This window comes from Oncorhynchus gorbuscha, linkage group LG26, assembly GCF_021184085.1.
Source record: "Oncorhynchus gorbuscha isolate QuinsamMale2020 ecotype Even-year linkage group LG26, OgorEven_v1.0, whole genome shotgun sequence".
Classification (NCBI taxonomy): domain Eukaryota; kingdom Metazoa; phylum Chordata; class Actinopteri; order Salmoniformes; family Salmonidae; genus Oncorhynchus; species Oncorhynchus gorbuscha.
The window spans coordinates 31831638-31859019 of record NC_060198.1 but is presented as its reverse complement, the minus strand read 5'-3'; the positions used below and the strand labels follow the sequence as shown (position 1 = coordinate 31859019).

At 44.9% G+C, this 27382-nt stretch overlaps 2 protein-coding genes across 2 annotated transcripts in view; one reads left to right on the top strand and one right to left on the bottom strand.

Moving 5' to 3' along the window:
• Positions 1-27382, top strand: part of LOC124015300 (dedicator of cytokinesis protein 7-like) — a 47098-nt gene continuing 19716 nt past the window's right edge. Inside the window, 15 exon segments of the mRNA XM_046330455.1 lie at positions 1-175; positions 2744-2828; positions 4198-4373; positions 4718-4786; positions 4942-5281; positions 10205-10290; positions 10489-10555; positions 10763-10912; positions 14285-14365; positions 14672-14828; positions 18403-18533; positions 19636-19729; positions 19918-20080; positions 24160-24277; positions 25282-25352. Coding sequence (XP_046186411.1) covers positions 126-175; positions 2744-2828; positions 4198-4373; positions 4718-4786; positions 4942-5281; positions 10205-10290; positions 10489-10555; positions 10763-10912; positions 14285-14365; positions 14672-14828; positions 18403-18533; positions 19636-19729; positions 19918-20080; positions 24160-24277; positions 25282-25352 — 1838 coding nt within the window. The 5' untranslated portion in view covers positions 1-125.
• Positions 20453-22407, bottom strand: LOC124015298. The gene is made up of 4 exons (XM_046330454.1): positions 21892-22407; positions 21100-21249; positions 20876-20986; positions 20453-20766 (listed from the first exon to the last, which is right to left on the bottom strand). Exons 1-4 carry the CDS (start codon positions 22195-22197, stop codon positions 20725-20727), a joined length of 609 nt encoding a protein of 202 aa, XP_046186410.1. The 5' UTR covers positions 22198-22407; the 3' UTR covers positions 20453-20724.

Below are 27382 nucleotides of genomic sequence, written 5' to 3'. Positions count from 1 at the left end.
GGGATCGGCACCGTGGCGTGGTGATACAAGGAAGCGAACTCCAGCAGGACAACAACCGTATCGAAGTGCAGGAGTGTGTGTGAGAGAGAGAATAGTTCGAAGACTACATTAAATGGGGACGCGAAATGGCATCTTCAACCAACGAGAGGAGGGCATTTGCTCACAAAATTAATCGGTGAGACTCATAATTTGTATGTACTCAGTAGGGCAGCTAGTTCGCGTGACATAACGGACAGACCGGGTAGTGCGGGATTTGAGGGCATCGCTGATCGTAAACCGCGCAGACTGAATAGGAACTGAGACAGACGAAGTCTATTGTTCAGCATATGGGCTTCGAATGAAATGTGCATTTATCATTCACCCTGCCATTGTTTAGAAAAAGAACGATTTTTTCATACCTTGCGATTGTTACTTTGTTGCACACACACAGAACCAGATCACAGCTATCCTTTTGCTAGTAGGCTGACACTCGAGCCATCAAACATGTTGGCTACTAGTTACCTAAATTACTTTATTTTACATTATCTCGAGGAGACCCAAGTAAAACGTATATAAAACTATAATTAGTAGTTATCAAGTCATACCAGCCGTTGAATTCGCTTTCCCGTCGAACTGTGGGATAACAAGGCGTGGGTTGGGTTACACTAATATTGGTGCGCTGCAAGTGAACTCCGCTTGATCCTCTGTGCTGTCACTCCTAGTTCAAGTCATACTGTGTAGAACCCTTCCTGGGGGCAGATCTGTAGATGGAACGTCTAGTTCTTATGGAGTTCTGCTACACAATGAAAACAGAAGTAGGCGAGATGGAGTTCCCCTTTCCTATGGGAAAGGAAAGTAGCCGAGGACCGTATCTTTATTATTATCCACAGAGTTCGTGATGCATTTCCCAGTTCCAACATTGCTGGAGTTAAGTTCATACTTGTGTTCATCGAAGCCTTCCTAGAATCAGCTGAGAACCTCCTTCATGTTACGGGTGAGTGGCCCTTGGAGGCTCCTGAGAGCAGACTGGATATTTGATAAGAGATGTCTATCAGCATCACAACATGCAGGTGAACATGTCACATCAAAACCAACAGGGAAATCTCAATGACATCTTGGAATGTCAGCAGTCCAGTGCGAAACAGTCAACAACACCACAACAGGCCCATACCTTGTATCTCCTATTAGGACTTTCCAACTGGCCCAACCAGACTTATTATACTCACCATGGTATGTACACATATTTCTCACTCTCACATGATTATCATATTGAGTTAGCCTAGCTAACGGTGAATGGTGCTGTTCCTTCTGAATGTTGACTGGCAGCCTACTAGTTGAAATTGTAGCAGCGAACCTACTACTAGGCTATAGCCTAACTTAGTAGAAACCGAGTAGAGTGCTGAATTCAACAGCTTAGGCCTAGTCATTGCTACAGTTTCTCCTCTCTCCCCAACTCTGTTATCGTCCAGTCCTTTCTCTCTCTTCCCCAGTGGGAGCCAGTCCATTGTATCGGTTCAGGATGCAGGAAAGGGTGTGACAGGGTGTTCCGTCTATTAACCCCTTGGAGGCGACAGCGTTTCCTTTATCCTGTTTAAAGTGGGGATTGGAGAAGGTAGTACATTTTAACGGCAGAATAACACTATCACAAAACATGGTTGTGACTGACGCCTCTGTCGAATGATTGTTGTCGAGTTCCCGCCTGAAAGGGTTGTGGGATTTGGGGTATCAGATTTATTTCTGATAGGTGGGGTGGGGGGGGGGGGGGGGTAGTATGTCATGGGGATAAATTACATTTGAGGGTCTTCTTTTGAAGCGGTAGCATTTAATGTGTGGAATGAAGACGTAGTTTGACCACAGCGACCGTGACCAGGGAATTCCGGGAAGCGTTATGTGTGTATCTGTGCATGTCTGTGTGAGATATATAGTCTGAGAGTATGAGATGGCCAGTCCGTTATAAGTTTGTGGAAGAGCAGCTACATGCTGTGTCTCTGAGAGGATTGGGGGCCTAGTTTGACTGTGTCCCCCCCTCTCTAAGCCTCCCATTTGCTATTGGTCCATAAAGGCCCAGGCCAGGGGCAGTGAGAGCGTTATGGCTCTCTGCCTGGTTTCTGTACTAGGCCCAGCCACCGCTCCTCTCTTCTCCCACAGATCCGGCTTGACTCCCATTCAGAACAGCTGCTGCCATTCAGCACTGCTACTAGTACCAGCTGCTGGGGACTGGGTCGTGGGGAGAGAATGGATAGCATACATGGCTGCTCACATCTGATAAGAAGTCAAAACTGGAAAGCTATTATGAAATCTAAGGCAGGCACATAGTTATGTATAAAACACTTCTAGCATTACGTCTGGGAGTAGCCTACATATTCATAATGGTTTCAAGCAGCAATAAGCTAAATGTAATAGGTTTAACTCGGTTATCTGCAGCAAGGGTTTTGTTTAGCCTATGTTAATTGGCTTATTTGCATGTGCATGGTGAGGCAATTAGATTTTTGGCACCTCGCTGGAGAGATTTTAGCTGAGAGTCTAGATTATGGAGCATATTTGCATACGAATCCGAGGCTAGCGCTTGCAAGTTTGGGCATCAAATCAGTTCTCAAGTTAACCGTCTTTATCCACTGACAGAACGATTTCTATTCTGGTATTTATTATGTCTAGACTTGTTTCTATTTGGCTTCCTGAAGATACAGCTGTGAATGAAAAACCGCCGCCCCCCCCCCTGTTTGAGCGTAACTGTACTCTACCGTTTCCTGTCCGTCTCTGACAGGACGGTGGCTGCAGAGGTCAGGAAGCAGGTATCCAGAGAGTACGGCTCCCCTCAGCTGTCCAAGAAACGAGGAGCACACCAACCTGTAAGTAGCCGTGTGTGTGTGTGTGTGTGTGTGTGTGTGTGTGTGTGTGTGTGTGTGTGTGTGTGTGTGTGTGTGTGTGTGTGTGTGTGTGTGTGTGTGTGTGTGTGTGTGTGTGTGTGTGTGTGTGTGTGTGTGTGTGTGTGTGTGTGTGTGTGTGTGTGTGTGTGTGTTTAGGTATATCACCTTGTTTTTGGTCAGCGCCGCAGTGCTCTTACTGAAGTGGAGCCAGTGTCTATGTATATTGTATACGGGCGTGTCAACTAGACGACTTAGGCTTAATCACTCATATGATCCACCTCTCTTCTTTGCTCACCATCTCGGTGTGGCTTGTGGTCCTGGTGGAATGTTCAGGTGTATGAATATAATGCTTCCCCGGGGCTGCGTTCAGGACATGAAAACTGTTACGTTGAACAGAAGCGGTGCTCTACTGAACGACCAGTTGAGGTTCAAAATGCACCGCTGGCCTTTTTTAAATATGTCACTCGTTGCCTCAAGGCTCACCCACCGAACGGAGCAAACCTATCTCGGTCTGTTCAAGGCTCACCCACCGAACGGAGCAAACCTATCTCGGTCTGTTCAAGGCTCACCCACCGAACGGAGCAAACCCATCTCGGTCTGTTCAAGGCTCACCCACCGAACGGAGCAAACCTATCTCGGTCTGTTCAAGGCTCACCCACCGAACGGAGCAAACCCATCTCGGTCTGTTCAAGGCTCACCCACCGAACGGAGCAAACCTATCTCGGTCTGTTCAAGGCTCACCCACCGAACGGAGCAAACCCATCTCGGTCTGTTCAAGGCTCACCCACCGAACGGAGCAAACCCATCTCGGTCTGTTCAAGGCTCACCCACCGAACGGAGCAAACCCATCTCGGTCTGTTCAAGGCTCACCCACCGAACGGAGCAAACCTATCTCGGTCTGTTCAAGGCTCACCCACCGAACGGAGCAAACCTATCTCGGTCTGTTCAAGGCTCACCCACCGAACGGAGCAAACCTATCTCGGTCTGTTCAAGGCTCACCCACCGAACGGAGCAAACCTATCTCGGTCTGTTCAAGGCTCACCCACCGAACGGAGCAAACCTATCTCGGTCTATTCAAGGCTCACCCACCGAACGGAGCAAACCCATCTCGGTCTGTTCAAGGCTCACCCACCGAACGGAGCAAACCTATCTCGGTCTATTCAAGGCTCACCCACCGAACGGAGCAAACCCATCTCGGTCTGTTCAAGGCTCACCCACCGAACGGAGCAAACCCATCTCCGTCTCTTCAAGGAAACGTTTCGTTCAGGGCAAACTGTTCCGCAAACGTTCAAGCGTACTGAACGCACCTCCGGTATTGATTGTTGTGTGTTATTGATTGATTGGTTGTCAGGTGCCGCTGACAGAGGTGGTGGAGCCTGTGGACTATGAGGATTATGTGAGTAGCCACGCCCCTGGGGCGGAGCCTTGCCCCCTCAGACAGCTGATGGAGTTCCCCCCAGACGACCTGGAGCTCCTCCTGCAGGACAGAGAGTGTACTACACTGGAGCCCCCTCTGCCCGAGGAGGAGTGAGTCACACTAACACACACATTATGTACAGCAGTGTTTCCCCTAGCACTATGTCCCCTTGCTTAGCTCTGTTTCCACCTGCCTAAAATAGTTTGGCTTCAATGGGTTTCAAATGGCAATTTTGAAGACAGGGGCCTGGATGTTGTGTTGAATTCCTTTGTGCCCCGCCTAGAAAAGAATCTAGAGGGTAAGACTGACACACACACGCTCACTCACATAACTAGGACTTCTTGACACTGCATTATCATGCTACTGGACAGGCAGAACACCCTGTACCTTTCCTATGCCATTGTAATATTTATGTCATACTATATCATTCATGTTTTTTTTTTCTTCTCCACAGCACATTTGACCCAAGAGTGAGAGATGCCTTGGCTGTCTACACAGATGACTGGTTGATCATTCAGAGGAAGTGAGTGTCCCTCTATCATGTGTCCCATATGCCACCCTCTTTTCCATTCATTTATCCACATTGATTTTCCATTGATTTGGTTGCAATGGTGCCCATGATGTGCATTATCTCTGTGATTTTAAAGATGAGGATAATGTATTTTGTCTTGTCTGTAGGTATCAGCGTTACAGTACAACCCACACCCCCCACAACTCTGAGCGCCAGAGGGAGAGGCAGCGGGGGCTGGTTAAGCAGACCTTTGAACTGGACGAGGCTGCGGCCACTGACCGCCAGGATGACCAGGACGATGCTAAGCGGCGGTCAGTCTCTCTGGATGACACGCCCCGGGGCAGCTGGGCCTCCAGTATTTTTGACCTGAAGAACTCGTCGCCGGACGCCCTGCTGCCCTCGGTGCTAGAGCGCACAGCTGCAGAGGACATGGACCGCCGCAACGCTGAGGCCCGCCTGCAGGGGCGCCACTCTGACCTGCTGGGGCTCTTCCCTCCTCCCGACGAGGTCTGTCCCAAATAATAATATTCATATCATCCATACACTATTCTCTTCTGTTCGGCTCCGTTGTCTGTTAGCATGTGTTGCTAAAGGGCTAGCCGACTTTGTATAGAATGATATAGCTATAACATAGAAAGTTACGGAAAATACATCACAACTTAATTATATATTTTAAAAAATGTTTCAAAGTTAATTACATGTAGATAATTTTTCTAAAAATCAGGCAGTTCCACCATAGACATTGAAGCACATCAATGAAATAGCCTTCTCAGCCACGTGACCATGTGTTTGCGTATCTTGCCTCTAGGGCTGGGCGATATGACCAAAATATAATAAGGTATTTGAAAATATATGTTTTTAGGGTATTTAATGTTATTTGATGTTTTTGAGTAATAAAGGTTCTACATTTGCTTTGAGTAGTGCGTGCCCCTAGGGTGGCAACATATACAGTTCATTCGGAAAGTATTCAGACCCCTTCACTTTTTACACATTTTGTTACGTTACAACCTTATTCTACAATGGATTTAAAAAATGTTCCTCATCAATTTACACACAATAACCCATAATGACAAAGTGTATTACATTTTTTTTTTAAATACCTTATTTACATAAGTATTAACACCCTTTGCTACAAGACTTCAAATTGTGCTCCGGTGCATCCTGTTTCCATTGATCATCCTTGATGTTTCTACAACTTGGAGTCCCCATATGGTAAATTCAATTGATTGGACATGATTTGGAAAGGCACACATCTGTCTATAAGGTCCCACAGTTGACAGTGCCAAGCCATAAGGTCGAAAGAATTGTCCTTAGAGCTTCAAGACAGGATTGTCGAGGTGCGGATCTGGGGAAGGGTACCAAACAATTTCTGCAGCATTTTAGGTCCCCAAGAACACAGTGGCTTTCGTCATTCTTAAATGGAAGAAGTTTGGAACCACCAAGACTTTTCCTAGAGCTGGCCGCCCGGCCAAACTGAGCAATTGGGGGAGAAGGGCCTTGGTCACGGAGGTGACCAAGAATCTGATGGTCCTTCTGACAGAGCTGTGGAGATCGCAGAATATTCCAGAAGGACAACCATCTCTGCAGCACTTCACCAATCAGGCCTTTATGGTAGGGTGGCCAGACGGAAGCCACTCCTCAGTAAAAGGCACATGACAGGCCACTTGGAGCTTGCCAAAAGGCACCTACAAGATTCTCAGACCGTGATAAACAATATTCTCTGATCTGATTCTCTAGCCAAGATTGAACTCTTTGGCCTGAATGCCTAGTGTCACATCTGGAGGAAACCTGGCACCATCCCTACAGTGAAGCATGGTGGTGGCAGCGTCATGATGTGGGGATGTTTTTCAGCGGTAGGGACTTGGAGACTAGTCAGGAACGAGGGAAAGATGAATGGAGCGAAGTACAGAAGGATCCTTGATGAAAACCTGCTCAGGACCTCAGACTGGGGTGAAGGTTCACCTTCCAACAGGACAACGACCCTAAGCACACAGCCAAGACAATGCAGGAGTGGCTTTGGGACAAGTCTTTGAATGTCCTTGAGTGGCCTACCCAGAGCCCGTACTTGAACCCGAGCTAACATCTCTGGAGAGCCCTGAAAATAGCTGTGCAGCAACACTCCCTATCAACCCCGACAGAGCGGATCTGGAGAGAAGAATGGAGACCCTCCACAAAAACAGGTATGCCAAGCTTGTAGTGTCATACCAAAGAAGACTCGGGCTGTAAAGTTGCTTCAACATAGTACTGAGTAAAGAACCTGAACACATACAGTTGAAGTCGGAAGTTTACATGCACCTTAGCCTCAGATTTCTGACATTTAGTCCTAGGAACAATCCCCTGTTTCAGGTCAGTTAGGTTCATCACTTAATTTTAAGAATGTGAAGTGTCAGAATAATAGTAGAGAATGATTTATTTCAGCTTTTGTTTCTTTCTTCACATTCCCAGTGGGTCAGAAGTTTACATGCTACCAAATACTAATTGAGTGTATTGCCTTTAAAAATGGTTTAACTTGGGTCAAACGTTTTGGGTAACCTTCCACAAGCTTCCCACAATAAGTTGGGTGAATTTTGGCCCATTCCTCCTGACAGAGCTGGTGTAACTGAGTCAGGTTTGTAGGCCTCCTTGCTCGTACATGCTTTTTCAGTTCTGCCCACAAATGTTCTATGTGATTGAGGTCAGGGCTTTGTGATGGCCACTCCAATACCTTGACTTTGTTGTCCTTAAGCCATTTTCCACAACTTTGAAAGTATGTTTGGGGTCATTGTCCATTTGGAAGACCCATTTACAACCAAGCTTTAACTTCCTGACTGATGTCTTGTGATGTTGCTTCAATATATCCCTCTAATTTTCCTCCCTCATGATGCCATCCATTTTGTGAAGTGCACCAGTCCCTCCTGCAGCAAAGCACCCCCACAACATGATGCTGCCACCCCCGTGCTTCGTGGTTGGAATGGTGTTCTTCGGCTTGCAATCCTCCCCCTTTTTCCTCCAAACATAACAATGGTCATTATGGCCAAACAGTTCTATTTTTGTTTCATCAGACCAGAGGACATTTTTCCAAAAAGTATGATCTTTGTCCCCATGTGCAGTTGCAAACTGTAGTCTGGCTTTATTTATGGCAATTTTGGAGCAGTGGCTTCTTCCTTGCTGAGGTAATTCTGAGGCTCAGGTAATGTCGATATAGGACTCGTTTTACTGTGGATATAGATACTTTTGTACCGGTTTCCTCCAGCATCTTCACAAGGTCCTTTGCTGTTATTCTGGGATTGATTTGCACTTTTTGCACAAAAGTACGTTCATCTCTAAGAGACAGAACGCATCTCCTTCCTGAGCTGTATGCCGGCTGTGTGGTCCCATGGTGTTTATACTTGCGTACTATTGTTTGTACAGATGAACATGGTACCTTCAAGCGTTTGGAAATGGCTCCCAAAGATGAACCAGACTTTTCTTCCTGAGGTCTTGTCTGATTGCTTTTGATTTTCCCATAAAGTCAAGCAAAGAGGCACTGAGTTTGAAGGTAGGCCTTGAAATACATCCACAGGTGCACCTCCAATTGACTCAAATGATGTCAATTAGCCTATCAGAAGCTTCCAAAGCCATGACATAGTTTTCTGGAATTTTCCAAACTGTTTAAAGGCACGGTCAACTTAGTGTATGTGAACTTCTGACCCACTGGAATTGTGATACAGTCAATTATAAGTGAAATAATCTGTCTGCAAACAATTATTGGGAAAATGACTTGCGTCGTGCACAAAGTAGATGTCCTAACCGACTTGCCAATACTATAGATTGTTAACAAGAAATTTGTGGCTGTGGTTGAAAGACAAGTTTTAATAACTTCAACCTAAGTGTATGTAAACTTCTGACTTCAACCTTATGTAAGTGTGATTTAAAAAAAAATTTTAATACATTTACAAAAAGTTAAACCATCTGATTTTGCTTTGTCATTATGGGGTATTGTGTGTAGATTAATGAGGAATTGAATCCGTTTTAGAACAAGGCTGTAACGTAACAAAATGTGGAAAAGGTCAAGGGATCTGGATACTTTCCAAATGCACTGTACATTCTAAGTGATTTCAATGAGTCTTTCTCCATTCTGATTGTTTTATACTGTTCTATTCAACTTCAACCAACATTTATTTCCATCCATTTCTGTGCTTATTTGAGATAATTTCCACAATACTACGTAGGGCTGCGTGATATGGGCAGACAATCTATGCCTTATTTTTTACAAAATGTTGCAATTGCAACTTTTAAAAAATTATAATAATGTTTATATATATATATATATTTTTTTTTTTTTAGCTTGCCAAGCCAGTTAAGAACATGTTCTTATTTACAATGACGGCCTACCCCCCGGGCCAAACCCAGACGTACCAGGGACTGTAGTGACGCCACTTGCACTGAGATGCAGTGCCTTCTGGAACTGTTGGAATCATGGAAATAGAATGATTATTATATTATTATTATTATATATATTATTCTAATTCTGTAGTTAGAATATGATAGTTGGCACTTTGAATACAGTGTTGTTTGAATGAAAATGCCAGGGAGGAGTTATTGTGAGAGCGTAGGAACCAAATTTTTGATAAGTGTTTCCCAGGGGACCCTATAATCGTTGGCTACGTTGAATGCTTTATTTTAACTACTTCATTTAGTAAACATTCATGCTTCGCTTATTCCTCTTTGATTTAGAAGATACTGTTGCACAAACAACATGCTGATTTCAGTCTACACCATCACTGGTATTATCAGGCTGTATAACTAGTTATGTTTGTTCTGACTCACTACATTTAATTAGCCAGCTAACCAGTGATTAGCTTTAGCAACTAACACAATTTAGGCCCAACTTGCTTAGAAAAGACAAACGAGCTGTTAGCAGATGTAAGAAACACAAACTAACAGTGTAATTCTGGAACACTAGTTCATGTATATTAAGAAGCAAATAGAAAAACCACATCGTTGTCATCAACATTGTCATTGTAAGCATTTCGCTACGCCTGCAATAACATCTGCTAAGTATGTGTATGTGATCAATAACATTTTCATTTTAGTAATAAAAACAAATGTTTTTGCATGTGTTGCGTTGACAATGCAGACCGAGCACAGGAACAACAAATGCGCTCCATGAGTGCCGGGGAGGGTCTAGGTCTGTGTGGAACGCGGCGTATCAAATTTAACGAACAAAACATTCAGATACCGTTATAGAAGGTAAAGTAAACGCCCAAACCCGGTCAGTGTGTCAATACCGGTATACCATTTACCGCCCAGCCCTACTTGTCTCTGTCTCCTTCTCATGCTCTCTCCCTCTTTCGTTGTGTCTGTGTACACACTACTGTGGTGTCTGTGTCAACGTTGCCATGGCGTCTGGCTGTGTAAATGCTGCCGTCGTGTTGATGTTCTCACGGCTACGTGTGTGTTGTCTGACAGGATGAGGCTGTGGAGAGATGTTCTGTCCCAGAGGTCCCCAAAGAACACTGTGGTCAGAGGATCATGGTCAAGTGTCTGTCCCTCAAGTGAGTGTCTGTCCTTATCGTTCCTAAAAATGATCCTTGTCGGTCACTCTTTCACTTATACCCTTTTCACACTCATGTAAAGTGCTGAGTCACAGTTCAGGTCAGCACAATGGTAAATACATTTTGGAATTTTATTAATTTATCAATCGTATTTCCTTCTCATCCAAACACACGTGCTTTATGTACCCCCCACTACAGATTTGAAATAGAAATTGAGCCAATATTTGGGACTCTCGCTCTCTATGATGTCAAGGAAAAGAAAAAGGTACCTATGAGTTTTCTAGAAATGTTTAGACTGTGTTTATTTTTGAATTATCATATTATGCTTATGTCATGCTGAGCTCATGCTTTGACTGATTACATTATTCTAGCTCTCAGTATGCCTCAAAGGTCTTGTGCTTTAAATCTGAGTCAAAACTTAATTAATATCCCTTGACATACATTTCCTCTTCTCCCTCCCTCCCTCTCCCAGATCTCAGAGGACTTCCACTTTGACCTGAACTCAGATCAGATGAAGGGTTTGTTGCGTCTCCACACACCCCAGACAGCCATCTCCACCCTGGCCCGCTCAGCCATCTTCTCCATCACCTACCCCTCTGCAGACATCTTCCTGGTCATCAAGGTACTGGGCATAGGGCCACCGGGGGGAGGGCACATACAGAGAGTCCACGGAGGCTCTACGTCACATGACAATCTACTGACTCTCTGTAGGACTGTGTCTTGGTCTGGTCACATGTTCAGGAGAAAACCCCTAGTCCATATGAACTTTTTTTAATGATACAAAGTCTTTTATCGTCTATCCACCTTCCACAATTTTTTTAGGTGTGAATTGAATTACACAGCAAATTCTCCACTGTTAAATAAACACTGAGAGAGTTACATTTAACTATCTTCCAGTGTCAATATGGGTCCACACTTTTAAGTGTGAAATTAACACTTTGCTTAGTGTAAAGCCTTATTTGCATATTTCACAGTGTGCCTTACCTTTCGTGTGAGTTGTAGAGTTACCACCCATGACTGTATGTGTTAGTGACAGTGACATAGCTGTTGCATTCATTCATTTTCAGTCCTGTAGCCTTCACTAAGTGAGATCCCAAGTGAATATGTTATCATTAAAATTATATTCTTTAAGACAAGACAAGACATATTTTATAAGCCTTATTTTAAGGGCCTTAGTTTTTCCATAATACAGAGGCCTGCAAGTCAAATATTTATTTTGGTGCGATATATATATATATATTCTTTTACTAAACATACACATACAAACGATAGCGTACAGACGCGCACAAACATCAACAACACTATCTTTGGATGTGACCCAGTCGTTGGTTATAAATGTTCTATTGCCATACTGGCTGGCAACGTTCTTATCCCTTGCTTGCTTGCTTTCTAGCTAGCCAACTACGGCTAACTTGTAGTCATGTCAAAAAAGTGCAGCCAGAATAACAACAAAGTAGCTGCATTTGTTTAAGCTGTTTTCTAGTGACCATTTATTGTAGATACATCCCATGACAATGTCCATATGATGCTCAAATTCGCCTGGCATAGAACATGTGCTCTCTCTCATCAGGACACTGTTGTTCAGAGGAGCAAGCCAACAACACAGCTATAGTAACACTATCACTTCAAACTGAAGTTGGAAAGACTGCAAATTAGCGGTGTTTCGTTTGACCTTTTTTCAATAGACCTTTTTTGTTGTTGTAAATATCCATAAAAATGATGCCAGCTGATTCATGATTTCGACTCGCATAGAAACACTGCCTGTCTGTCTCGTCTCGACTCATTCATTATTATGGGACAGCAGGAGATCTCATTTTAAATATTCAAACAATGTTGCAAATGTTGGTTTATACAAATCTCCCTGTTGAAAACTAAATGTTAGTCTAAAATAAATGTGAGATAATGTCTAGATGCTTTTTAGAGTGGAGATCAGGTGTATAACTTTCCTGCCTGGGCTGATGAGACAGTGGATTGCACAGTCAGATGGAACAGAGCATAAAGGTATTTTGACGCCACTGACTAAATCTGTGACGGCAGTTTTAACCAATCAGCATTCAGGATTAGGCCCACCCGTTGTATAATTAAGAAATGACTCTGCCGTTGTACTGTAGAATTTGTGAATTTTGTCTCTTGTATAGTAAATTCTATACATTAGTTTATACTGGATTAAGCGTACATTTTCATGAACTGTAATTTAGTTATGTTCCAAAATTCCCTCCATCTTGTGCCAATATCAGTTATTTTTAGATAGGCTCTCTGCAAGGTTTTGTATATCTTACCTATCATATTAATATCAGTTTCTGACTCAAATTGGATTCTCTAAAGATTGCTCTGATGTCCAAATTATTTCAAATCGAGACTTTGTGATAATAAACTTTTAAGTTGCATGTATTTGAAAATATCTACACTGGTCAGACCAAAATTGCTTTTTAATTCTGTAATGGAAATACATTTATTTCCTATTACCAAGTCATTGATGGTTTCAGTTTTCTATATGGACCAATTTATCAGTGAATTCTGAAAAGCTTTCCAAGTATTGTTCCATAGGATTGTGTTTTTAAAGAGTGATATTGGTTCTTGTAGAATAGATTTCATTTTCTTCTATATTGTTTGTGTTTTTAACTATAAAGTTGTTTCCTGGTTGCAAAAATTCTAAAATTCACTTCATTTCAGTTTGTGGTAAAACAAACAAGTATAGTGTAGAGAATCATTGTACCATCTAAACCGCTGTGAAATATCTCTTCCATAACCAAAAATATAGTATTTTCAGCTGTTTGAAGCTATTGTACAAAACCGAAAGTAAAAAGAGCAAAAACAAAACTTAAGAACAGTCAACATAGAAATAGTGCACATAGAACAGATCTACTGCTTCTTAGACTTGCTTTCAATGAGAATGACACATCTATGTGAATTAGGTCGGGTTGCCCAAAAAAATAAATCTCTGTATTGCTGCTTTAATGTTCTCAGCTTTATCCTTTTGGAAATTGACACATGAAAGATTCATGGGATGAGCATGCGCATCTTCAATATGAACCCATTGTTCCTCTTTAGTGCATTTAACTCTGCCGCAAGTAGAAGACTTGTGTGGTGAGTTGATACAATTCCCAAGTCTGGAAGGTTAAAACCACCCTCAGACTTAGGAAGATGTAAAACTTTCCTTTTTATTCTTTTGAGTTTTATTTGCAAGTCAAATTATGCTGGCTTGCAAAGTGGTGTAATTTCCATTGGAATCCAGCTTGAATCCAGTGGAGATATCCAACATTTTGAAATGTTTTCACCCACAACCTGCATTCAGAATGACTGCCATGGTCAGGAGGACCCAGATGTGAGACGACCTAAACCATCTAAACTGGAACAATCATTTCAGTAAGGGCGCAATAAATCTAACAGATTAGATTAGTGTAGCATAAGAGTAATAAATCAATCAATTGACACAAACAATTCCAAAAATCTACCAGCATTAGAACACTGGTTATTAACACCAACACTGGGGCTCTTATGTGACACAGAAAAATCAATACAAGGTAACACTGGCCAATTTGCTGTGTAAACTGTATTTGAGCAGACCATCCCAGACAAATCAGTGGAATATCCTTCAGCCACCGGAATGATTCATGCCAAGTGGCTTTGCAATACCTTATCATGGCTGCATTATATCACTTATTTACTTTAGATAAAGTTCTGTAAGCTTTGCCACATGGGTGACAGTGAAGTGCAACGACCTATTTGTCTTTTAACTAGTGAATGTGACGTGAGTTATTCTGAAGATGCATCCAATATTTGCAGTTCATATATCGCTTTAGAAATGTGTGTGCATGCACCATGTGTGCACCATTTGCAAATAATGGTCAGGTCAGCAATGTTCACTGTTACACACGTGTGTGTGTGTGTGTGTGTGTGTGTGTGTGTGTGTGTGTGTGTGTGTGTGTGTGTGTGTGTGTGTGTGTGTGTGTGTGTGTGTGTGTGTGTGTGTGTGTGTGTGTGTGTGTTTCAGCTGGAGAAAGTCCTTCAGCAGGGAGACATAGGGGAATCCTGTGAACCCTACATGGTCATGAAAGAGTCTGACTCATCAAAGGTAACAGTAAGTTCATAGTGTCTATCTTATATTGGTCTTTTCTTTGCATGTGTACATGCGTGCATGGGGTCATGCACATGGGACTCTGTCCAGCTGGGTAGCCATCAGCATTTCTCAATTCTGTCTAGTCAGACAACTGCAATATTTGCAATTCCCTATTCTGAAGCTCAATGTCCAACAAACGCTGAAACATTATATAAATATTACAGTATCACATAGCAAAGGCCTTTTCTCAAGGCCCTTGATAGAGCAAGCTCCCATCCAGTCTTACAGTCCCCACCAGTCAGTCAGTCTCTCTCTGTTTAGCACAAGGAGAAGCTGGAGAAGCTGCGTCAGCAGGCGGAGACGTCGTGTAGCAGGCTGGGGAGGTACAGGATGCCCTTCGCCTGGACGGCCATCCACCTGGTCAACATCGTCAGCAGTGTAGGGGGGCTGGAGCGCTCCGACCCCGACTCTGACTCTGGTAGTTATGACCTCTACCAAACGCCCCCTGGTTTAATCACAGTTAGGATGTCAAGCACATACACAGATCAGTCCCTCCAGGATTTTGTGACATTCTTTTGTGATTTCTGCGGGGTGGGGGGGGGGGGGGATGCTTGATTTTGTGGCAGCTTTTCTGAAATTCTGCGATACATTTTCAGGCGTTTTCTTTTCACATTCATTTCATATAAAGCAATAAGTCATATGTGCTCAGTTTTAGGACGATTTTAAGTAGAATACATAAGACAAACAATTTAAACATCTAAAGTGCTCAATTCTGTTGATTTTTCCTGAGCAAACAGCTCTGTCATAATCCACTCACACACACCTCTCCTCTCTATCAGGCTTGGGGCTTGCTATCAATACGAGACGCACCTTCCATTCCTACTCATTCTCTCCCTCTCACTTACATTTCTTTCTTTAAAGATTAAAAGCTGATCGATCACTTTCAATTTGAGGATCGATATTTCTTGCTGTTAACTTGTCTTCAAAATTCTTGAGCTTGTGATTTTTTTTTTTCTAAAATGGTCGTAAGGGAGAAAAAGAACAGAACACGTAAAAATAAGAGTTGTGGTTGATTATTATTCCTTTTTTTTATCCAGAAAGATGGTGCTTTCCTAAATCCCTATTAAGTTTTGCAGAGAGTTTCAAACGGCAAAGCTGACAAATTGCACTCATTGCTTTGAGCAGCGCTCTCTATAGACAGACTGGGGAGAGCAGAGTGCCGACCACCCTACTAAAGCCATGGTTAGACTGGGGAGAGCAGAGTGCCGAACACCCTACTAAAGCCATGGTTAGACTGGGGAGAGCAGAGTGCCGAACACCCTACTAAAGCCAAGGATAGACTGGGGAGAGCAGAGTGCCGACCACCCTACTAAAGCCATGGTTAGACTGGGGAGAGCAGAGTGCCGACCACCCTACTAAAGCCATGGTTAGACTGGGGAGAGCAGAGTGCCGACCACCCTACTAAAGCCATGGTTAGACTGGGGAGAGCAGAGTGCCGAACACCCTACTAAAGCCAAGGATAGACTGGGGAGAGCAGAGTGCCGACCACCCTACTAAAGCCATGGTTAGACTGGGGATAGCAGAGTGCCGACCACCCTACTAAAGCCAAGGTTAGACTGGGGAGAGCAGAGTGCCGACCACCCTACTAAAGCCAAGGTTAGACTGGGGAGAGCAGAGTGCCGACCACCCTACTAAAGCCATGGTTAGACTGGGGAGAGCAGAGTGCCGACCACCCTACTAAAGCCATGGTTAGACTGGGGAGAGCAGAGTGCCGAACACCCTACTAAAGCCAAGGATAGACTGGGGAGAGCATAGTGCCGACCACCCTACTAAAGCCATGGTTAGACTGGGGAGAGCAGAGTGCCGACCACCCTACTAAAGCCAAGGTTAGACTGGGGAGAGCAGAGTGCCGACCACCCTACTAAAGCCAAGGTTAGACTGGGGAGAGCAGAGTGCCGACCACCCTACTAAAGCCAAGGTTAGACTGGGGAGAGCAGAGTGCCGACCACCCTACTAAAAGCCAAGGTTAGACTGGGGAGAGCAGAGTGCCGACCACCCTACTAAAGCCAAGGTTAGACTGGGGAGAGCAGAGTGCCCACCACCCTACTAAAGCCAAGGTTAGACTGGGGAGAGCAGAGTGCCGACCACCCTACTAAAAGCCATGGTTAGACTGGGGAGAGCAGAGTGCCGACCACACTACTAAAGCCATGGTTTTACTGGGGAGAGCAGAGTGCCGACCACCCTACTAAAGCCAAGGTTAGACTGGGGAGAGCAGAGTGCCGACCACCCTACTAAAAGCCATGGTTAGACTGGGGAGAGCAGAGTGCCTACCACGCTACTAAAGCCAAGGTTAGACTGGGGAGAGCAGAGTGCCGACCATGCTACTAAAGCCAAGGTTAGACTGGGGAGAGCAGAGTGCCGACCGCCCTACTAAAGCCAAGGTTAGACTGGGGAGAGCAGAGTGCCGACCGCTCTACTAAAGCCAAGGTTAGACTGGGGAGAGCAGAGTGCCGACCGCCCTACTAAAGCCAAGGTTAGACTGGGGAGAGCAGAGTGCCGACCACCCTACTAGAGCCAAGGTTAGACTGGGGAGAGCAGAGTGCGGACCACCCTACTAGAGCCAAGGTTAGACTGGGGAGAGCAGAGTGCCGACCACCCTACTAAAGCCAAGGTTAGACTGGGGAGAGCAGAGTGCGGACCACCCTACTAGAGCCAAGGTTAGACTGGGGAGAGCAGAGTGCCGACCACCCTACTAAAAGCCATGGTTAGACTGGGGAGAGCAGAGTGCCGACCACCCTACTAAAGCCAAGGTTAGACTGGGGAGAGCAGAGTGCCGACCACCCTACTAAAGCCAAGGTTAGACTGGGGAGAGCAGAGTGCCGACCACCCTACTAAAGCCAAGGTTAGACTGGGGAGAGCAGAGTGCCGACCACCCTACTAAAGCCAAGGTTAGACTGGGGAGAGCAGAGTGCCGACCACCCTACTAAAGCCAAGGTTAGACTGGGGAGAGCAGAGTGCAGACCACCCTACTAAAGCCAAGGTTAGACTGGGGAGAGCAGAGTGCCGACCACCCTACTAAAGCCAAGGTTAGACTGGGGAGAGCAGAGTGCCGACCACCCTACTAAAGCCAAGGTTAGACTGGGGAGAGCAGAGTGCCGACCACCCTACTAAAGCCAAGGTTAGACTGGGGAGAGCAGAGTGCCGACCACCCTACTAAAGCCAAGGTTAGACTGGGGAGAGCAGAGTGCCGACCACCCTACTAAAGCCAAGGTTAGACTGGGGAGAGCAGAGTGCCGACCACCCTACTAAAGCCAAGGTTAGACTGGGGAGAGCAGAGTGCCGACCACCCTACTAAAGCCAAGGTTAGCGTAGTAAAACGCCACTCACCTTGATTCTTTCAGCGCTTGCCACAGTCTTCCCTGCTACCACTTCAGTCATGGTGATCTGCCGCTACTGTGGGAACTGTTCTCACATTCTCATATGCTTTGCTGATTCCAAGTGACTGTTGATTGTCGAATTTCTCTAGTTTCCAGAAATGTTTGGGAATTGTTTCGTATGGTTGTTAGCTGTTATTTCTGTTGGCAAATGAGATTGTTTTCTGTACATTGTACTGCCTGTCAGCCATCAACAATCACCCATCATCTTTGCACGTGAATACGCTGACAGGCCAGGGGGGAGGCTTTGTTGACGTGTGGTTGGATTGGGCCATTTTCCACGGTAACTGTGCAGTAATTGGTTAAAAATTAAGAAACCTCTTTTGATTGGACCCTTTTTATGCGCAAACATTGGTGGAATTGGTCAAAATTGCGAGCTCTCGCATAATATGCGCTGATTGGTTGATTTTGCATCGAATTATGCGATCGTAGAATCTTGGAGGGACTGACAGGTTCCCTCTTAATAAACACTTGGAAATACATGTTGGAATTCCTTACATCAGTCACACTCAGACACTTCTTGTTGAATAGTGGATATAACAAAAGTGTCACAATTTCATAATAAGTATGTAATAATTCTTATTTAATCTCGAAACGGATGACTTGTCTTTTTGTCAGAGCGGAAAGGCCATGGAACATGGAACGAGAGAAAGAAGAAAGGGTTTGAGCGGATGAGTGTAGGAGAGGACATGTGTAACTTTGCCACCTTCCGTCCAGCCACTCTCACAGTCACCAACTTCTTCAAACAGGTCAGTCAGAATGTTGTGTGTGTGTGTGTGTGTGTGTGTGTGTGTGTGTGTGTGTGTGTGTGTGTGTGTGTGTGTGTGTGTGTGTGTGTGTGTGTGTGTGTGTGTGTGTGTGTGTGTGTGTGTGTGTGTGTGTGTGTGTGTGTGTGTGTGTGTGTGTGTGTGTGCTACCCAGGTGTACAGTGCCTATGATAAGTATTCATCCCATCAGGATTTTTTAAAACATTTTGTTGCGTTACAAATTGGGATTAAAATGTTATAAATGTTGACAAGTAATTGAAATGACTTGGTTATCTAAGTATTCACCCCCTTTGTTATGGCAAGCCTAAATAATTTCAGGAGTAAAAATGTGCTTAACAGATCATATAATAAGTAGTATGGACTCACTCTGTGTGCAATAATAGGGGTTAACATGATTTTTGAATGACAACCTCATCTCTGTACCCCACACATACTATTATCTGTAAGGTCCCTTAGTCACGTAGTGAATTTCAAGCACAGATTCAACCACAAAGAGGAATATTCAGTTGTTAGTTACACTTTGGATGGTGTATCAAAACACTCAGTCACGACAAAGATACAGGCATCCTTCCTAACTGAGTTGCTGGAGAGGAAGGAAACCACTCAGGGTTTTCACCATGTGGCCAATTGTGATTTTAAAACCGAGTTTAATGGCTTGCTTGCCAAAATCTTGTACTATCCCTTTAAATCTCCTAGAAAATGTAATGCAAGACTTGAAAAAAGTGCTGTCTCGCAATTAGCTTGAAGAAATTGGAAAAGAATAATGGGCAAATATTTCACAACCAAGATGTGCAAAGCTCTTAGACTTACTCAAAAAGACGCACAGCTGTAATTGCTGCCAAAGGTGTTTCTGACATGTGTTGACTCAGGGTGAAAACTGATTTAATCAAGAAATGTTTTTCATAATGTATATTTGTATACGATTTTATCTTCTACTTTGACATTGCAGAGTGTTTTGTCTATTTGAATCCCACTTTATAACAATAAAATGTGAAATCCATTGGATATGAATACTTGTTATAGTCACTGTAACCTGTCTCAGATGTGTCTGTGTGCCGATATGCTATGATCTCTGTATCTGTAGGAGGGGGACAGGCTGAGTGATGAAGACCTCTACAAGTTTCTGGCAGACATGCGCAGACCATCCTCTGTCCTACGCAGACTGAGACCTGTCACGGGTACCTATAGGAGGGGGACAGGCTAATTGATGAAAACCTCTACAAGTTTCTGGCTGACATGCACAGCACACACACACAAATGTTTATATGGAATTACCTGCACAAAATTCCTATAGGAATAGAGAATATATTTGATGTTCACAGGTGTAACCTTGTTTTTTCTCTCTTCCTGCTCCTTCTGTTCCTAGCCCAGTTGAAGATAGACATCTCTCCAGCCCCAGACTCTCCTCACTACTGCCTGTCTCCTGAGCTGCTCCATGTCAAGCCCTACCCTGACCTGAGGGTGCGCCCCACCAAGGAGGTGCTGGAGTTCCCTGCCCGCTATGTCTACACCCCTCACACCACCTACAGGTCAGTCTACACCTCTTAAATCACCTACAGGTCAGTCTATACCCCTCACACCACCCACAGGTCAGTCTACGCCCCTCACACCACCTACAGGTCAGTCTACGCCCCTCACACCACCTACAGGTCAGTCTACGCCCCTCACACCACCTACAGGTCAGTCTATGCCCTTCACACCACCTACAGGTCAGTCTACGCCCCTCACACCACTTACAGGTCAGTCTACGCCCCTCACACCACCTACAGGTCAGTCTTCACCCCTCACACCACCTACAGGTCAATCTACACACCTACAGTAGACTCTCACACACTGTTATAGATCATACATAGATTTTATATGTCATGTGCTGCATAAACACCACAGATCAGAAATGATATTTGCAGATTTTTATTTGCACACAAAATATACAATATGACAGCAGTAAGAATGAATTAGAATTCAAATAATAGTACAATAAAAAAGGGCTTGTATTGAACACAATTAATTGTATTCGGAAATATAATACAGTGGTATAAATATATAATGTTATTGTAATTCAGTTTATTGGGTGGGAATGTTTGTTCTGTGTGAATTATGGTTGAATGAGTAGACGGGTAAAGTCATGGAGTGTATTAGCTACAGCAGCGGGTGTTAAGATTCAGTGGAACCATCAGGCGTTGTGACTAAGGACTGGCTGTCTCCTGGCTTCACTCTGAAATAAAAACAAAGCAAACTTCGTCAAACACGGCGTCCATCACTACATCAATCATGGGCAGATTCTATTTAGCATCTTTCAAACTATGTTCAGCTATTATACCCACCAGTTTCTGTAGCTTGGTCAACTGTTGGTTCTGACTCTCAATGCTCTGTTTTTGGAACTGTGTCCATGTTAGCAGGCCCTCCAGAACTCTGGAGTGTTTTAACGCTCTATCCTGAAAACACACACACACACACATCTGAATTTATGAATGGAATAGAACAGATTGAGTGTGTTGGCATTGGATTGTTTGGCGTAATCTGTGTGTGATTGAGAAGTGTACCTTACCTTTAATTCCTGTATGCTGTTGGGGGGGTAGTTCTGAAGGTATGTCTCCAGGTTGATCACCTTGGTCCTAAGATCCCCCTCCTCCTGCTCCACCCGGGCCACCTTGCCCTCGGCCTCCTCAGCCTCTGACTGCAGCCCAGCCATCTGGCCCTTGGAAAAGAGCATCTGGCTTTAAATCCTCTCCCTCCCACTGATCTCAGACCAGCTGCTCAAACTGCCTTGGCCTCAACATACACTGGCTGGCCAATGCCATTCTCTGTTCTCAGAACATTAAGATCTATATTGAGTAAACAAAACGAACATGTACATGGCTCTGTGTTTATGTTGAATATCTAGCCAGATAATTGAGTGCTCAGGTTCATGGCAGTTATTGGCCCATTCAGCCAAATAGCCAATGGTGTCTGTTCAGCTGTTCTCTCTCCCTGTTGGAGCCCAGAGGAATAGAGCTTATCTGACTGACTGGGATTTCAGACTGTTGGCAAAGTAGGGTTATCTCTGTCTGACCTGTCGCTCTGGAGTGAAATCGACAAATTGATCATACTTTTAAGTGCTTAACCCTCTACCAATTGATGACACTGTCAGAGTTAGTTTGAGGTGTCTGACTGGGTGTGTTTTCTCCAGTAAATAGATAAATCTAAAGTACACCTGACAGAGTAGCTAAGGTGCAAGATTGAAATTCTACGGAATAAAAAGCCTCTGCCCACTTAGAGCTATGCACATTTCAGTAATTTAATTGGCAGGTTTCCGTTCACAGTAGACCTTCGTCAGAGCAGGACGAGTATGTTTCCTCACCTGTATCTGTCCTAGCACCTGTCTCATCTGTCTGTCCTTCTCTGCGGCCTGGCCTGCCTCCTGGCCCAGCCTCTCCAGCCTCTCCTCATGTCTCCTCAGCGACCTCTCGATCCGCGCGAACTTGGCATCGGTGCTCTCGTAGATGTGGTGCAGGGTCTCGCTGAACTGCAGCACGCCGTACATCAGCACGTTCATGTCATCAATGGGGGCAGCCTGGTTGTTCTTCTGGGCCTTCCGGACGGGGCTGGCTGGGATCCCTGTTAAACACATGGCCATACACAGCAGGCAGAGTAGTGTGGCCCTCATCCTGACCTGAGGACAGAGGCTATATAGGGAGATTATTTATTTGTCTCTTCAGAGAGACTATCGACTCGAAATCCTGTGAGAATCACCCAGTGCCCCTTCCTATGCCTGTTTGCCTTAAAGTTTTGTTACGGGTGTTGTTGATCCTCAGTTGTCGTTAAAAAAGGTACCTTTTCTCAGCTGTATGTCTAAGTGCCCCAGGTCTGTGGTATCTTTTTAGTCTCACATCGGATATCAGTAATGATACGACTCTTTTATATTGGGTGTTCAAAATGACTGTGAAACATTAGCTCAGTCGTGGTCCAATCAGAGATCAGCTCTGTGGCCTTAGTCAGGCTGACCTTGGCATTCATCCCATCCTCTGGAGTAACTCTGTCAGGCCTCCAGGTGTCAAATACACATGACCTACATTAACATCAACTGAGTCTCTGTTTGTCCTGGTAGATATGGACCAGGGCCTGGTTGCATAAAACATCTCAAGTTTAACTTTAAGTCAGATGCACAAAACATTTTAAGGTGAATTTCTCTCTTAAATGCAGTGAGAAGATTAATGGTGCCCACGAGGTCCCTTAAGTGCTTCCTTCCGTATGGATCTGAATGTCAACAGAATTTGTGAAGGTGAATGTTTTCCTCTGCCCTGGTTGCAGAAGGAAAACCTCAACCAGCTAGCTAGTTACTTAGCTAAACAATGGAAGGTGCACAATCAATGGCTACAAAGCCATCTGGCTAGTTAGCTACCTACTCTGTAGGTTAGCTTGACGTTTTAGAAATGAGTAGAAACAAGTTGAGAAAAAGGTCAAGAAAAGAAACTTGTTTTGTTATCTTCTGAATCAATTTGTTTCTCCCGTCTTGAATGTATAAGTTTTATTTTGCAATCTCCAAAAGAAATGCCCTTTGACAAGACATTCAGTCAGTAATCGGGTCATCTCCATGGTAACCAGGTAATTTTTCTGCCATACATGCCTTCAAACTATCCTTAAGTACCCTTAAGTATGCCCTTACATATGGGAAATGTATGCCCTTACCTATGGGAAATGTATGCCATTACCTTTGGGAAATGTATGCCCTTACCTATGGGAAATGTATGCCCTTACCTATGGGAAATGTATGCCCTTACCTATGGGAAATGTATGCCCTTACCTATGGGAAATGTATGCCCTTACCTATGGGAAATGTATGCCCTTACCTATGGGAAATGTATGCCCTTACCTATGGGAAATGTATGCCCTTACCTATGGGAAATGTATGCCCTTACCTATGGGAAATGTATGCCCTTACCTATGGGAAATGTTTGAGGGGCTCTGCAACGCCGTTCAACAATTATCTTAGGTACGGGAACATTATTCCTTAAGGTAAATCCTTAAGAGAAACACAAGATGTTTTATGCAACCGGGCACAGTATTATATTGGGCTGACCATCAGACCATGACGATATGTCACACTGCTCTGTGTTGTTTGTGAGTGTGTGGATTCTAGATAAATGAACAATGTTCTTGCTAAGTAAATTACATTTTGGATTGGAATATACAGGTATGCTCTGAAGTTCTCTCACATGTTTGACTTGGACAGGAGTTGAAGGTCACTCACACCCTGCTCGGTCACACATGCTTCCTCGAAAACACATGGTTTCTCTCTCCCAATCCTTCTCACTTTATAGGCCTAATTGTTAAGATTTGTTTTTTGATTTGTTATAAATCTGACCTTAATACCACCCTCTAATTTAGGCGAGATATTCTGGTTTTGTAGTCACGTGCCAGATAGAATTGATTTGACCATACATGTTCCCTGTGGTCCATGCGTTAGTTAGGAGGGAGGATATGTTGGCAGGCATCCGCAGCGTGTAGGCTAGCTGAGCTGAAACTAGTGTAATGACCCCTCTATGCCTTCCGGGTTGTATAATGGAATTCAAATTCACTGCCATTTCTTTCTTCTCCCTCATCTTGTCCTCCTCCTCTCCACTTCCAGGAACCTGCTGTATATCTACCCCCAGAGCCTGAACTTCAGCAGTCGGCAGGGCTCAGTCAGGAACATTGCTGTCAAGGTGCAGTTCATGGCAGGAGAGGATCCCAGTCTGGCCATGCCGGTGAGTGATTGGTGGACTGGTGAAGCAGGCCAATCACAAAACAGGAAACCTCTACAGATTTGTAACACAGTGCTCTCAGAACAATGGTGTCCCCCTCACAAAGAAAAGCCTGATGCTGTGAAATATGATGTGCCCCACAAGAGTAGGTCACTCTACAAGAATGTCTAGTGTGTTTAACTGAGTTGGGGGTAGGTAACCCTAGTTCCTGTTTTTTGGAAACAGCTAACCTTTTTGATGGTTCTAACAAACTGAAGGAGGGTTTTACTGCAGAATGAACTTCCTGTCTAAAAGCTGTGGTGTTCAGTCTCAGTGCAGTGGATTCTTAATCTGATTGGAGCCTTTAGGACACACCCTAATCTAATCTGGGACCCTGGCAACAATGTCCTAATCCATTGACGGAGCCCTGTGGAGAATTCTAAACAACTATTGGACATATTCCCAGTCCATAAGATGTCAAAAAGAAAAACTCATATTCAACTAATGATGTTTAGAAACCAGCTAATTATCAATGACTTCATCTGGAAGAATTCCAACTGTAATGCTAAGGAACCTTACATTTAATTTAATGTGACATGTTATTTACATAGCAGTTCTGAGAAGGATTCTGGTAAATTCCTTAATGGACATACAGAGTTACAAAACATTAGACAGACTGACCAGATGAAAGCTTTGATCCCTTTATTGATGTCAATTGTGAAATTCACAGTGTAGATGAAGGGGAGGAGAAAGGTTGAATATGGATTTTTAGGTTTATAGACAGTTGAGACATGGATTGTGTATGTGTGCCATTCAGAGGGTGAATGGACAAGACAAACGATTTAAGTGCCTTTGAACGGAGTTTCTTAGCAGGTGCCAAGCACCGGTTTGAGTGTGTCAAGAACTGCAACGCTGCTGGGTTTTTCACGCTCAACAGTTTCCCTTGTGTATCACGAATGCTCTGAGGGCAAAGGTGGTTTGTGCGAGGGCATAGATCCAATAAACACTGTCTCCTCTCATCATAATAGGTGATCTTTGGGAAATCCAGCTGTGCTGAGTTCTTCACGGAGGCTTATTCACCCGTCATCTACCATGACAAGTAAGAGCATGTTCCCTTCCACACCTTTCCTGTTACACTCATCCTCTCATTCTTCCCTCCTCCTCCCATTCCCTCTCTCACCTATCACTCTCTCTTCCACACTCATCCTCTCATTCTGTCTCTTTCCTCCTCCCCTTCCCTCTCACCTATCACTCTCTCTTCCACACTCATCCTCTCATTCTCTCTTTTCTCCTCCCCTTCCCTCCTCCTCCCCTTCCCTCTCTCACCTATCACTCTCTCTTCCACACTCATCCTCTCATTCTGTCTCTTTCCTCCTCCCCTTCCCTCCTCCTCCCCTTCCTCTCTCACCTATCACTCTCTCTTCCACACTCATCCTCTCATTCTGTCTCTCTCCTCCTCCCCTTCCCTCTCACCTATCACTCTCTCTTCCACACTCATCCTCTCATTCTGTCTCTTTCCTCCTCCCCTTCCCTCCTCCTCCCCTTCCCTCTCTCACCTATCACTCTCTCTTCCACACTCATCCTCTCATTCTGTCTCTTTCTCATCCCCTCCCCCTCCCCTTCCCCTTCTCTCTCACCTATCACTCTCTCTTCCACACTCATCATCTCATTCTGTCTCTTTCCTCCTCCCTTCCCTTCCCCCCTCCCTCCTCCCTTCCTCTCTCCACACTCACCTCATTCTGTCTTTCTCCTCCTCCCCTTCCCTCTCACTCTCTCTTCCACACTCATCCTCTCATTCTGTCTCTTTCCTCCTCCCCTTCCCCCTCCTCCCCTTCCCTCTCTCACCTATCACTCTCTCTTCCACACTCATCCTCTCATTCTGTCTCTCTCCTCCTCTCCTTCCCTCTCACCTATCCTCTCTCTTCCACACTCCCTCTCATTCTGTCTCTCTCCCTCCTCCCTTCCCTCTCACCTCCTCTCTCTCCACACTCATCCTCTCATTTTGTCTCTTTCCTCCTCCCCCTTCCCTCCTCCCCTTCCCTCTCTCACCTATCACTCTCTCTTCCACACTCATCCTCTCATTCTGTCTCTTTCCTCCTCCCCCTTCCCTCCTTCCTCCTCCATTCTGTCTTCCCTCTCTCACCTATCACTCTCTCTTCCACACTCATCATCTCATTCTGTCTTTCTCCTCCTCCCCTTCCCTCTCACCTATCACTCTCTCTTCCACACTCATCCTCTCATTCTGTCTCTTTCCTCCTCCCCTTCCCTCCTCCTCCCCTTCCCTCTCTCACCTATCACTCTCTCTTCCACACTCATCTTCTCATTCTGTCTCTTTCCTCCTCCCCTTCCCTCTTCCTCCCCTTCACTCTCTTCCACACTCATCCTCTCATTCTGTCTCTCCTCCTCCCCTTCCCTCCTCCTCCCCTTCCCTCTCTCACCTATCACTCTATCTTCTACACTCATCCTCTCATTCTGTCTCTCCTCCTCCCCTTCCCTCTCTCACCTATCACTCTCTCTTCCACACTCATCCTCTCATTCTGTCTCTTTCCTCCTCCCCTTCCCTCCTCCTCCCCTTCCCTCTCTCACCTATCACTCTCTCTTCCACACTCATCCTCTCATTCTGTCTCTTTCCTCCTCCCCTTCCCCTCCTCCCCTTCACCTCTCACCTCTCTCTTCCACACTCATCCTCTCATTCTGTCTCTTTCCTCCTCCTCCCTCCTCCTCCCCTCCCTCTCACCTATCACTCTCTCTTCCACACTCATCCTCTCATTCTGTCCTTTCCTCACCCCTTCCCTCTCCCCTCACTCTCTTCCACTCTCTCTTCCACACTCATCCTCTCATTCTGTCTCTTTCCTCTCTCCTCCTCCTGTCTCTTTCCTCCTCCCCTTCCCTCCTCTCTCACCTATCACTCTCTCTTCCACACTCATCTTCTCATTCTGTCTCTTTCCTCCTCCCCTTCCCTCCTCCTCTCCCCTTCCTCTCTCTTCCACACTCATCCTCTCATTCTGTCTCTTTCTCCTCCACTTCCCTCCTCCTCCCCTTCTCTTCCACACTCATCTCTCATTCTCCTCCTCCCCTTCCCTCCTCCTCCCCTTCACTCTCTCACCTATCCTCTCTTCCACACTCATC

Coding starts and splice junctions, on each gene's coding strand:
- LOC124015298 (XM_046330454.1), bottom strand. CDS start 22,197: ATGAGGGCCACACTACTCTGCCTGCTGTGTATGGCCATGTGTTTAACA. Junction 21,250..21,891: donor AGGTGCTAGGACAGATACAG/GTGAGGAAACAT, acceptor CTCTTTTCCAAG/GGCCAGATGGCTGGGCTGCA. Junction 20,767..20,875: donor TGACCAAGCTACAGAAACTG/GTGGGTATAATA, acceptor TTTTTATTTCAG/AGTGAAGCCAGGAGACAGCC.